This window comes from Symphalangus syndactylus, chromosome 19 (genome assembly GCF_028878055.3).
Source record: "Symphalangus syndactylus isolate Jambi chromosome 19, NHGRI_mSymSyn1-v2.1_pri, whole genome shotgun sequence".
NCBI lineage: Eukaryota > Metazoa > Chordata > Mammalia > Primates > Hylobatidae > Symphalangus > Symphalangus syndactylus.
Genome location: NC_072434.2, coordinates 56192631 through 56206716, shown reverse-complemented (window position 1 = coordinate 56206716; position 14086 = coordinate 56192631). Strand labels below are relative to the sequence as shown.

Here is a 14086-nt window from a genome sequence, read left to right as displayed (position 1 = left end):
ATATTGTAGAATCTCTCTGGAATGTTCTTTACTTTCAGGACAAAAGAATTTTCGACTGACTTTTCCTTTAGAAGAAAATCCAATCTTATCTTCTGTCCCTATCAGAGGGAAGAAAGAAAACTACCATTTTGCTGAGCACTGGTGTAGCCCCTGGGCCAGGTGCTTTAAATTACATTACCTGCAATTGTCACAATAATCCTGTTAGGTGGATACCACTGTGCCCATTCTACAGATGAAGAAATCAAGGCTAAAAGAGGCCACACAGTACTTGCTCAAGGTAACCAAGAGACATGATGTACATTGAGTATATTTGTCTCTTTCTGAGTCTGTGCTCTAAGCACAGAACCACCTGGCTTCCTTAGGGAATTACTGCTTCACATAAAGTCTTAGTCTTTTTATACTGGACCTCTGTCTTTGGAGAAAAGAGGCAGTTGGAGGGCACTACACCAAAGGACAACCTCCAGGGGACATTTGGAACTTCTGACTCCTCTAATTCACCTGCACACACTTCCATCAACCTCCACATTTGAAACACAAGTATACAGCTTTTGTAAGAGTTACAGTGGAATAATCTCTGACCTGATCTGAAGCTGAAGGGAGTCTAAGAGCTGACTCATTATACCTCATAGCAGAGGTGAGGGCCACTTCCATCCCCTCAGTCCACCCCTAAGCAGAGAATGCATCCATTGACCACTATTTACTTCTCTGGTTTTCCACACAAAATTATGAGCTCTTTTGGTGTCCTCAGGCACTCACACAGGGTCTGTCACAGAATAGGTACTCAGAAACAGATGGATGTGTGGTGGGGTGAGTGAATGATAAAGGGAGAAAAAAGAGGAAAAACATCTGGTACAGTGATTTATTCCCCTTGGAAACAACAATCTTGCTCCCCGAAGGAGTTTCTACAGCCACTCCCAGGATCTGTGGGTACACCTCGTGGGCATACCAGACCCCAGGCTCCAGGGCGCCATACATGCTGAACAAAACCTCAATGACTAACAAGCACAGCCCAGAGAAAGGGCTGTCAGAGCACAGCCACTTCCGTTTCCTTGGCACCCAACAAACCCTCTGACACACAAACAGTTCTCATGGGACAGCACTGTAAAGGGTCAATAGGGAGAGAGCTCAGCAAAGAGGCAGCAAAGACTTTCCCTACATTACACAGGCCCTTAGCAATCTATCAAGTCCGTGATGAGGAGACAAAAAATGTTCTGATTGGAATGGAAAGACAGATGGCCCGAGAGAGTCAGAAGACCTGAAATTCATTCATTCATTCATTCATTCATCAAATATTTATTGCACACTTACTAGGTAACAGGCATTGTTTTGGGAAGTGGGATATAGTAGTGAACGAAGAGACCAAAAAATCTCTCCCCCGGGGAATTTACAATCTTTTTAAATCATTTTATATATATATAGACAGGGTCTCACTATGTTGCCCAGGCTGATCCTGAACTCCTGGGCTCAAGCAATTCTCTTGCCTTGGCCTCCCAAAGTGCTGTGATTCCAGGCATGAACCACTGCACCCAGCCAGAATTTGTAATTTAGTTAGAAGAAACAAACAAGCAAGTAAGTATGTAGTATGTCAGATGGTGAGACGTAAGGCTGCAAAGGTGCATAGGGAGAACAGTATCAGAGGAGGTGGTTGTCATTTTAAACAGGGTAGTCAGGAAAGGCTTCTAAAAAAGGTGAGGGGGCAAGGTGTAGATTTTGGGGTGGGGTGTGGGGAGAACAGCAGCTAAGGAAAGGCCTTGACACAAAGTGGCTGCTTAATGCACCTGCAAAATGAGGAGCTGGGACTGATCCCAAAGGTATTTTCCACTCTCAAGCGTGCCCTCCATTCCCTGGTTCCTAGTAGCCATCCAAGCTGTACTGAACTGAATACCTGCAGTTCTCCAAATCACCTCCTCCTTTTCACCTTCACACATGTAGTTCTTCCAGTCTCCTCTATCTTCATGTGACGAACTACCTCTACTGCCACTCTCTGCTCCAGGTTAGCCTAGAGGTCATAATTCTGAGAGTCTATAATATAACCCACATATCCCCTTGCCCCTGAGGGACAATATATCAGACTATTATCATTGTGTACTGTTTCTCTAGACTAAATTATGCAAGGGCTGTAACCATCTCCCCATTCCCACTGCTAGCCTGGTGCTTGGTGCATCATAGTCCCTCACTAAGCATATACCAAATGCTGAATGTTGGATGCACAGGTGAGTTCCTTAAGGGCAGGGCTCAGCACAACAGAGCAGACACCAGGTGTGCTGCATGAATTGGTGTCTGCCCTGGTGTTGACATTTTATCCAGATAGCATGTCATCCTCAGTCTCTGACCATGGAGGTGCAGGGTCAATCCAGACGTGGTCCTCTGGGGTTCAGGCCAGAGCTCAGAGGTATAAAGCATAAAGTATGCTTATATATGCTGTGGGTTTGTGTTTTGTTTTTTTTTTTTAATTAGAACTTGTATTAATCTCTAACAAGCCTTAACCTCACCCTTAAGCTTCTGTGTGCAGGATAATTTGGTGTTTGGGACATGGTTTTTCCAAGCTCATCATTTGGCAAAATTTATTCATTGACCTAACATGAAGTGCCCTTAAAGTTATGGAGGCTCTAGAAGTGGCTGCTGCTGAAAGGCCTGGAGTGGAGCTGGCTGGTGCTTCCAGTCTGCCGTTCTCTGAACTCGATGGTAATGTAGGCATAAGTTTGTCTTGATGGCTCCCCATCTTCCTTTTTAGCACTTGGGGCAGTTCAAACTTTTTTCAAATAGAGCCATAGTGATCGAGAGATAAATAGACAGGCCATCTCATCCCACTCTTTCATCTGACAGTTGGGGAAAGTGGGGTCCAGAGAGGAAAAGTGGCAACAACTCTGCAAAATAGACATGATCACTTCCACTTTACAGATGAGTATGCTGAGGCTCTAAAGCTATGTAACCCACTCATGGCTTCAGAGCTGGTCATGGATACAGCCAGATTTGATTCCACATATGCTTGATTCTAAAGACAAAACTGTCAATGCTGAACCTGGTTGACCCAAATGTGATTCTCCCCAACACCCCAGGGAAGCTGTGAATCACAGGCTGCATGAACAAAAAAACAGCACTGGGTGCACCGGGGAGGCCAGTCTATTTGCCCAACTCCAGAACTTCCTGAAGCCCAACATAAAAGCCCTGGGGGAGGGTCTAAGGGCTTCTCGGACTGACTGCAGAGTTTCCCACCTCCTCTGGTGGGCCGAAATGGTGTCCTTCCAATTTTCTTTAGAAAGTTTTGCAAATCAGCCGAGACTAGTGACTCACGCCTGTAATCCCAACAATTTGGGAGGCTGAGGTGGGTGGATCACCTGAGGTCAGGAGTTCAAGACCAGCCTGGCCAACATGGTGAAACCCTGTCTTTATTAAAAATACAAAAATTTGCTAGGTGTGGTGCCACGTGCCTGTAATACCAGCTACTTGGGAGTCTAAGGCAGGAGAATTGCTTGAATCTGGGAGGCGGAGGTTGTAGTGAGCCGAGATTACACCACTGCACTCCAGCCTGGGCAACAGAGCGAGACTCCATCTCAAAAAAAAAAAAAAAAAAAAAAAAAGAAAGTTTTGCAAATCGGCCTAGCACGGAGGCTCACATCTGTAGTCCCAGCACTTTGGGAGGCCAAGGTGGTTGGATTGCTTGAGCCCGGGAGTTCAAAACCAGCCTGGCCAACATGGCAAAGCCTCGTCTCTGCAAAAAAATACAAAAGTTAGCTGGGTGTGGTGGCATGTGCCTGTGGTCCCAGCTACTCAGGTGGCTGAGGTGGAAGGATCACCTGAGTCCAGGAGGTAGAGGTTGCAGTGAGCCAAGACGGTGCCACTGTGCTCCATCCTGGGTGACAGAATGAGACTTTGTCCCCCCCCAAAAAAAAAAAAAAAAGGAGAAGAAGAAGAAGAACAAAGAAAGTTTTGCAGATCAGATGTTACAAGAGCTGGGATTTCTCTGTAATATCACATAAACACATGTCCTGGCAAAGAGTGCTGTCCTCACTTTTTGACCCTTATCTTCACAGATTGTTTTAGGGCAAGATAACCTTAGAGCTAAAAATAGAGCTGTGTATATATACGTTGTATATGTGAGTTGTGAGTGTTGAATGTGTGTTTGTACAAGAGTTCTGAAGAGTATATGTGCACAGTGGGGTGGGAGGTGGGGGATATAATAATATGCTGAGGAGAGGATGGATTAAGGAGGCTGTCCTTCTTCTTTTATTTTTTTAAAGAGACAGGGTCTCCCTATGCTGTCCAGACTTGTCTTGAACTGCTGGCCTCAAGGGATCCTCTTATCTGGGCCTCTTAAAGTGCTGAGATTACAGGTATAAGCCACCATGCCCAGCCAAAGGAGGCTCTCCTCCCTCCCTCTCTCTTCCTTTCCTCTCTCCCTTTTCTCCTCCTTCCCTCTTTCTCTTCCTTCCTTCCAGCAATATGGAAGCACTACAACTTTTTCCTCCCTCTGAGGGATGCAAATAAACCTTCAATCAAAATATACCTCTCACCCATCATCCCCACAGAGATCTCTAGCTGGTAAGGAGGTAAATGGAGTTGGGGACGGGAGGAAGGGGACATCTCAACCATCAAAGCAAAAGGAGACAGGTCTCCTTCAGGCAAAATTTAAGTTAGGGTTAAGAGGTAATATTCCTTGAGTTCAACCTGAAGAGGTCTGGTTTTTGTTTGTTTTGAGTTTTGTAGCACAGTACAATGAAAAGAACATACAACAATGCTAGAGTCTGGCCTGCAAATACCTTTTCTGCCTCTTACTGATGGTAGAACTTTTGTTACTGAACTTCTTAGATTCAAATTGGATAGGATAATCAAAATGCACCTCATCAGGTCACTGAGAAGCAAATGTCACAGAGTAAGTAGATATGGTGCCTGGCACACAGAAGGCATCCAAAGTGTGTCAGCATCTTCACCTGCTGCGCAGCTGTGAAGGCTACAGTGCACAGTGCTGGCTTCAAAACAATCCAGTATTTTTCTTTTGGAATAAAATGAAGGGATATGAAAAAAATGAACACATACCCAGTTCCTCTAAGCACTTTTATAAAACACCGAAATTACATTTTTAAAATTGTTTCCAGCCCTGGGTAAAATACACACAGGGAGCAGGAACCTAAATATCTTTGCTAAATTTTCCTTTCTAAGAGCAAAACAAAAACAAAAAGATGAAGAATGGAGGGAAGTGCTGCTATTCATGAACACATAAAATCCATGTTTAATGTTGTCATAGGTTGGGGCTCATCTTTCAGCTCTGCATCCTCGGTAATGGGAAGCCAATGTTGGCTTAGTTTAGAGGCCTCTAAACTTAGAAAGGATTGGGGGGAAAAATAAATAAATAAAACAAACTTTCTGCTGTTTTTCCCAATTCCTAATTATGCTTTTTCAATAAGTTGAAATCAAAATGTTCTTTTTTCAAACAGCTTGTGCTCCTCTGAGCTACATCTGACCTCTCAGCACCTTCTCGCTCTGAATTCTATCAAAGCGGCTGAAAGCAGGAAGTGCCTTGGCACACACGGTCCTCATTCAAGGGGAAAGGAAAGGCAGGGAAACCGACATATAACTGACAAAGAAAAACAGACCAGCCCTCTGTCTGTCCAGCAGCTGGAGGCAAGCAGGACACTTCACCTGCATTGCCCAACCATCTCCAGGAAATCAGAGCAGACACGGCCATGAGAAGAGCAACATGGGAATCAAATCATGGTTCCACTACTGGTTGAAGGAACTCAAACATGTTGCTTATCCTCTCTGGGCCTTGGTCTGTGGATTTGAGAAATGGGGCATGGATTTTATACTTCACAGCGTTGTTATGAAGTCATGTGTCCTCATGGAGCAGAAGTATTTTGCAAAACTCAAAATTATTCTAAATACTTAGGTAATGATAATCCTTAAAGCCCTTCCATCCATAGAATACGGAGGACTGACATGGTGAACGTTGCAAAAAAATTTATCAGAAGGCTTGGGCTTGAGCAACAGTCCTGCTGTTTATGTACATTTTGGCAGTTCACTTTAATTCTCTGAGCCTTACTTAGCAATCTTTTCCCGCCATAGATTTTCAGAAAACAGGGCTTGTACCCTAAAATGTTATATTTAGGCTGGTGCAAGAGTAATTGGTTTTTGCCATTTAAGTAATGTAGTCCAGGGGTTTTTGTAATGGCAAAAACCTCAATTACTCTTGCACCAACCTAATACAAGTGTCTTTACCACTTTAAAATTCCAAAATGTGTCCACAATGCTTATCAAGCAGCTATGGCAAATACTATTTTTATTTGAAAAACGCGGGGAAAAAACTAGAAAGTAGAATAACTTCTGCTAAGGCAGTGGCAGCGCTCAGAATTAAACCTAACTTTTCTAGCTAACCTCTTTTTCATGGATTTCACAGTGATGTCGTGCCCCTAAACTATTTTGAGTGCTATCATATCAGAAGGGATCAAAGCTAGAACTGAGCACTGCTCAAATCAAAGGGTGGGTACTTACCACCAAATACAGCATAGTGTACATGGAGAAGGAGGCATGGCCAGAGAAGAAGGACTTCCTGCAAGAGCAAGAGAGGGCCATGAAAGGGCCATATTCACATCCCTGATACACACTTGTCTGTCTGTCTTCCCTCCCTAGACTGTAACCTTGAGAGCAGGCACTATGCCCTGTTCATTTTTGCATTCTTGGTAGTGCTCTGGACCCATGCCTGGAACATAGCAGGCACCCATGAATTCATGAATAAACAAAAGAATGAATGAATGAATGTACTTACCAATGCTATATCGGAAGTATTGATTTACATATCTGTCTCGAACATCTGACTGCGACTTCCTCAAGAATAGGAACTATGCCTTATTCACCCATCTAAACCAGGGCCCAGCTAGTAAGTGCTCACTGAACTGCACTGTATCAAAGGGGTCCAGGCTCTGGCCATGGGGAGGTGGTGTCTCACCTGGCTTCCTGGACTTTGCTGTCATCACCTCTGCATCTGTAGTTCTGAATGTAGCCTTCAGAGCAGTTGATCTGGCTGAAATCAGGGTTGCAGACACTCAAGAAGTGAGGACGCAGGCGCCCTATGGACACTTTGGCAATGTCTGTGAAAGACTGGCTGATGGCACAGCCAAAGAGGAAGCAGCCCACTTGCTTATAGAGTGCTGCCACGTAGGGGTTCTGAATCGTCGACCGCGACTTCTTCAGGTAATAGATCCGGTAGAATTCTCCCGTGATGATCTAAAAGGAATCCAATAGGGGAATTAGGCAGTATCAAGATTCATCATCAACATTGATGCCGTAAAGGATATTCAACAACACAGCAGAATATTCAGCATTTGCAAAGGAGTGTCCTAATTTTCTATTTATGAAATATACAGACACAAATATGCACAGAAGAAAAGATCAAAGCGCTAATATAGTTGGGTGTTTTAAGCCCCTTTGTAACAACAAAAATATACAACCAAATATATTTATATGTATATATGTATGTGTGTGTGTGTGTGTGTGTGTGTATATGTATTTTTAAGGGAGAGACAAGAACTTAACTATAGAAAAGAAATGCTAAATGAAGAATCAAGGACAAAGTAAAGGGTAGCTATGATGTCACAGGGTCTGAGCAAATCTCGAGATTCTGAGATTTGGAGTAAAGGATCACCAACAATGACCTGACTCTAGTAAGGACCTCAGCCTTGTGCTGACATTGGTCATGGTGAGAGTTTCTGTGTGAAGAGGTGGACACACCACGGTTAAGTCCTGGGGAATTCAGACTCTGCCACCAATCTGGTATCCTTCAGCAATAATCTACATCCTCCAAGCTTCGGCCTCCCACTCCATAAAAGGAGGCTGCTCACCTTTGCAGTTGTTGGTTCAAATAGGATAACATGAATGGGAAATGACCTGGATCATAGAAAGTGATGCTTTTACTTTTTAGAAGCAGAGTGTGATGAATAGAATACTAGTCTAACACCTAAGAAACTTGTAGTACGATGCCCTTCAGTGTTTGTGAATTTCCTCCAGTCAGCCTGTGCTGTCTTCTCTGAGCCTGAAGATCCTTCTCAAATCCTTCTTGATTTTCATCCTGTATCTACGATATGATGCTTAGAGGAGATTTATCACTACTGAAAACAATCTACCAATTACTGATTACCTATTATATACCAGACATTGCTTTTATATTCTTTATGTCATGAAATCCTGATGCTCAAGATAGATATAGTGACATCATTTACATTAAGGATAGGGGACAGCTGATGTTCTGTAAGGTAAATGCCTATGATGTGCACAACCACACACCCTGCTGCCTTTGTCTTAACTCCACGGCCCAGCCATGGCCACTTCCTGCTTGTAACCACAGCCCAGAGACAGTGATGGTCAACTCATCACTCACCACAAAAGTCCCTTCACACTTCCTCCCAGGGCAGGATGATGAGTTACACTTGCCCTTTCAGAGGGAAGAGAGCATGTGCACAACCACAAGGGAAGCAATAGTCTGGCATATCCGGACACTCCTTTGCAAAGGCTCCCAATATTCTTTTACAGTGGAGGAAAGCATCAAGGCATGAGGTCTGATCAAGGTCCTCAAGGCTCCAAAGTCTGGGGGAGGAAGACCATGTAGGAAGGAAACACCAGCTGGGCCCAGGGACAAACAGGTGCAGCAGTGAGAACAACTACTATCACTGCCAACATCGACACAGTGACTCTGTGTTCATAAATGCTTTATATATAAGAGCTACATTTTGTTCTCCCAGAACATATTGAGTACAATTCTGTATTAGAGGAACATAGGCAAAGGCCACTCTAGCCAGCATCTTGGCATAGCCATTTCCTGAGAGAGCAAAACTAGTATGGGACCCTGCATAGATGCTCAAAGACTATCAGTTGAAGAAACAAATGAATGAAAGGGAGCAGGACGGTAGTCCTCAGAGTTGCCTTATTACAAAATTGGAAGTGTCCCCTCAACATTACCAAGAACGCTTTGATAACACGTTGCAGAGATTAAACGCCAGGAAGCATGGCAAGTCATTAATGAAAGGGACCATTATATTTAGAAGAAACTTAGGTCCAAATTAGCTCCCATCTAAAGATTAAACCCAGGTGCACTGACTCCCTGCCCAGCATTCTTTCCTACCATTCATGATCTAATTCCCCTTTTGAACCTGTTTATACATTTACCCTATGTAACCTCACAGGCAAACAAGTTCCAGATGTTTATTACCACAATCATGATCTCTTAATCTTTTTTATTCTTCCTTATTTATAAGTTATATGAGATTTTTTATGCAGGAGGAAGAGCACTGAACTAGGAGTCAAGTAGTCAAGGTTCAAGTCCCTACTTGTTTAGTGAATTTGGGATAAATTGGTTTCTGCATTTGCAAAACGAGGGTGCTAGACTCTGATTTATGACTTCATAACTGCAATGACATTTATTCTCAACTCTCCTGGGCTACGTCCACTATCCACCACTAGCCTGCCAACCAAGCACAGGTAATAAGCAATGACAGAGGAAAGTTACTTGCTCAGAGATGACACCAGAAACAGGGAGCAGAACCAAGGCCTCAGATAAAATCCCTGACCTCAGATTGCTCTCTGGTTCCCTGAACCAGCCACTGCTACAGATTAAGGAACTGTTTCTAAGCAGGTGTGGCCTGAGGATCAGTCAGCATGATTTCCTGTTTGATGCTGAGAAAGAACATGTGAGTTTCCAATGCAAATTAGCATCTCTTGCATGAATTTACTGATTAATCTCAGATGAGTCACCTTTCTGCTCCAGTTACTTTAGGGAGACGGGGTTTGATTACAATTCAGGGATTCTTTTCAGCTCTAATGTCCCATCTCTAAAACTTCCATTTTTAGTGCCACAGTCTTAAGATAGTAAATTGCAAAGTAAAATGTTTCCTTCACTCATGGGAAAACAAGGAGATGAAAACAACATTTTGCAGTACCTCAAATTCTTAATAACAATGTTAACAGCAGCCATCTCTTACATTTATTTTGTACTGTAGTTTCATTTAATCTTCTCTGTGAAGAAGATATTCCATTCTACAGATGGAGATACTAAGGCTCTAGGAGACAGTGACTTTTCTGAAGGATTTGAGGCCAGTAAGTGACAGAGTTAAGAATAGAGCCCAGGCATTCTGACTCTTAAGCTCAAAGACCCACAGCAGACTACACTGGGATAATTTTATTATTTCTATTGTTATTAAAACCAATTTCCACTGTAGAAGAGCAACTGCAGATTTTTAAGGAGAGGGCCAGGCTGAAGCCATTTAGCAGACACATGACTCCAGGGCCACATGGCTTCTGGGGCAGCCTTGACAGATTTTAGAGTGAATGAGAAACAAATTATGTATTTTCTCTATCCCCTTGTACAGAAGGGTCGGGGAGTTGACAACACAGCCATAAATCATCATTATGAACCAGCCGGACTTGGCTTCTTGTAATCCTAACCCTTAAAAGTCTATTTAATGAAATTTGGGCTGTGAAAGGCAGCCTGAATACCTCACCCCTACAGGCGAGGCGAAGGCTTAAATTGTTCTCCGACACATTACACACCTAACTCTGGAGTCCCAGATTTACTGCTTTCGGACTTTATTCATTACTCACAATGTTTTTATTCCTGGGTAATAAAATAAGCTCTTCCCTCCCCCTCCCCCTACAAAGACTCTGTCCCCACTCCCAGACTCCTGCCCCTAGAGCCCTCATTTCTGCCTCAGTCAGCAAGGTTCTGATATGTAAATTTCACTGCTGAGAAAAATGCCTTCAATGTTGATCCCTTTCTGAAACAGCAAGCAACAGATTCTGGGGGTGATGGCAGGCTGCCAGGCAAGCAGAGAATTCTCCCCTACCTGCCTTTTAAAGCACTTGGCACAGAATCTGGAAACTAATAAAATGGGAAAGCATTGCAATTAAGCTACAAGGGGACAGAAAGGGATCAGTCCTTGCCTGAGAAGCGCTGCAGTTTGGAGAGAAGTTGGCTCCAACTGCAAGACAGCTCCTCTTCCTGTCTTTTCTGGTGAAAAAGAGCTCAACTGCCCACATATTTACAAATATTTCACTGTTATGGAGAGGAAATATGAAGAAAAATTAGGATAGACTTTTGGGAAAAGATAGAGCAAGAGGTGGTGAAAGAAGCAGCAACGTTGTAGCCAGAAAAACCTGTCTGAATCTTGTCTATTACCTTAGGCATCTGACTCTACCTCTGGGCTTAGATGTCCTCATCTATAAAATAAGGTTAATAATATCCACGTGGCAGGATTGCCAGGGAATTAGATAAGGTGGTATGTCAATCGCCTGGCACCTAGCAGGAGAGCCCTCCAAAAGTTAACTTTTTTCTTCCCCCCTTGGAGAAGAGGAAAACAAACAAACAAATAAAAAACATGCTTTGTAGAGAATATCTCTTCCAAGAGCTCCTTGGATGATACCATACCTAACTGAAGAGTCTGGAAATACCGCCCCTCCAGGGGAGGACCAGAAAGTGTGTGTATGGATGACATTGCTTTTGATCATTTTAGCTAGTATGTCTTTTTCAGCAGATCAAGACAGAAGCAAAGTCTAAACTCAAAGCAGAAAGGACAACCCTACTCTACTGTTTTGTGTTATTTTTAACATTCCACTCTATTTATAAATTATCCCAAGAAAGGTAATATTTTTGCACAGCAGCCTAACAATCTCTCTTTCAGAGACTGAGAACTCATCTTCCACCGCTGAGTCTGAAGGACAAACTTTCCTATACTCTGATCTGCTTTAATAATATTGACTTAGTACTTTACAGCTTTCAAAGCACTTTCACATCCACTATACTGTTTGCTTCTCACAACACCATATGAATTACTAAATTATTACCAACACTTATATAATTGAGTATGACGAAGGCCAGAGAGGGCAGTGAATCACTCTTGATAAAAATGAGACAGCAAGAAGACCATCACTGAAGCTGGGGCTTCCTCGTTCTAATTCCTGTGCTGTTCCCAATGGCATCGAGCTGGCTTTCCCTTAGAAGTCCTACTAGGCAGTAGTATGTATGTCTCCAGCTAGACAGATGTTCACAGAATGCCTAGTAAGGGCCTGCCGTCTTGAAAGGCACCTGCACCTCTAAGTTCCTGCTAGCCACAGAGGGTCAAGTTGTTCTTTTACATCTCGGTTACATGAATTGATGAACTTCTTTTGCCCAGAAAAGATTAATTTAACAAACTGTTGATGATGGAGAATCGTGAAGGGAGAACCACATTTCTCACTTTAGTTCTCAGTCCCAAAGGAAAGGAAAAATATAATGTATCTGGGTCCTGTTTCTAAGGATGGAGACAGATGTATGACTGTATTTTCTCTGGTGCTGATTACTCCATCTACTGCAATAAAGTGCAGCATCTTTAGTAACCAGAAATAGTTGATTGGAAATTTATTCTCTGATTCTTCTGTCACTTGGTTATCATCTTCAGCCTTTTTCAGGAGATCAGTGCCTCACCGTCTGGGAAAGGTAATGAAAACACAGATCTGTCCAAAGACACCAGTATAATTTCTGGGCTTTATGGGTAAGTCAGAACTCCAATATCTAGAATAAAGACAGCAAAGAGGCCAGAGAGGGGCTACGGAAGCTATTTATGATTGAAATTAGCAGTGGCTGCCCTGTGCCCACAAGTCTCACGAAGAAGAGAGTCTGAGGCATAAAGCATCATTATTTTCCCAAAAGTCAGGGACTCAAGAGTCGTGGGCCTCCTGAATGCCCAACTCTGCCAGTCCATGCAAGAATCTCCTGGCTGTTCCTTCTGCAGCATTGCCTACTGCAACCTCTTACTCTTTTTTTTTTTTTTTTTTTTTACCTTGAATTTCCTAGGCTTCCTTAATATCACACCACCATGCTTTTGTTACTATTTCTAAATGTACGTCTGCTTCTTCTAGTGGTTCCACATCTGACTTCTACCCAATAAATGTGGGTCTTCCCTAGGATTGTGTTCTTGGCTTTCTGCTGTGATTTCAGCTGCTTCAATAGCTTCAATTGTTACCTCTGTGAAGATGACCTTCAAAAGGGCATCTCTCTGTCTCTCTCTAGCTTCAGCCTACTGCTTTCCCCTAATTGGCCCAATTCCAATCTTCTGCTAACTCTCCCAACTGGAGATGTTATTAGCATTTCAAATTAACCAAGTCTAAGGTCACACCCATTCCCACTCCTGTCCCAAACTTCACTTCTCTTCCCTCTATTTCTGCTCAAGATGCCACCAAGCATATGACTGACAAAGATGTGCAATCTTAGACTCCTTCCTCTCCCTTATCCCATTGTCCATCCGGCTTTTGCAAGGTCTCTTGCATCCATCTTTTTCTCTCTACTTCCCTTGCATTGCCACCACTGTGGTTCAGGCCTCATCTTTACCTTGATTAGAAAATTGACCAAGCTCACTTAAAATACTCTCATCAACCTCTAGCCAATTAGCTGGAGTAAAAATTCCTCAGCATTCAAGGGTCTTCACAATCTTGCCACAATCTTCTTTTTCTACTGTAACCTTGTCTACTCCCTTATATTCCATTCATTCACCCAAACAGGTCTGCTCTACATTCCCTGAAAACACTTCATTGTTTTGAAGTCTCTAAAATTGCTGAAGCAACTCCTTCTGCCTAGGTCAGGTTCTCTGATGAAAATCCCACTTATGCCTTAAAGTAGAGCTCAAGTGCCAACTAGTGTCCTGGGTTAGAGTTTGGCTCTTTGACTTACGAGTCTTGTACAACTGAGCTCTCTAAGTCTCAGTTTCCTCATCTCTAAAAATGAAGATGATGACAGTATCAAAAGCAGGGTTGTGGTGAAAATTATATGGGACGAGTGCTCAGTGAATAATGATGATGATGAAGCCTTGGCATAATAAGCCTTAGCCTTAAGTGCTCTTCCTCTGAACTCCCATAGCACTTTATTTAGACCTCAGACAATCTGCAGCATTTGATATGTTTCGTCCTTGAAGCTCTCCCCTCCCTAGCAACCACCACCATGCACTGCCCTGACTCTCCTCTTATTCTCAGACTAATTATTTCCTTTCCTTGAGGGTCTAATCCTATAGTCAGATTTGTACTTGTCTTGAATTCCCTTTAAACTGTAAGATCCAAAGGCAAGATTTGTATT

The 14086-nt window shown here is 43.0% G+C and overlaps 1 protein-coding gene across 1 annotated transcript in view; it reads right to left on the bottom strand.

The window, feature by feature from the left end:
* The window catches only part of PLPP3 (phospholipid phosphatase 3), an 85502-nt gene that overhangs the window by 22801 nt on the left and 48615 nt on the right, over nucleotides 1-14086 (bottom strand). Inside the window, exons 3-4 of the mRNA XM_055233894.2 lie at nucleotides 6944-7221; nucleotides 6490-6547 (exon numbers count right to left, since the gene is read on the bottom strand). Of these exons, the coding sequence (XP_055089869.1) occupies nucleotides 6490-6547; nucleotides 6944-7221 (336 nt within the window). The remainder of the gene's footprint in view (nucleotides 1-6489; nucleotides 6548-6943; nucleotides 7222-14086) is intronic.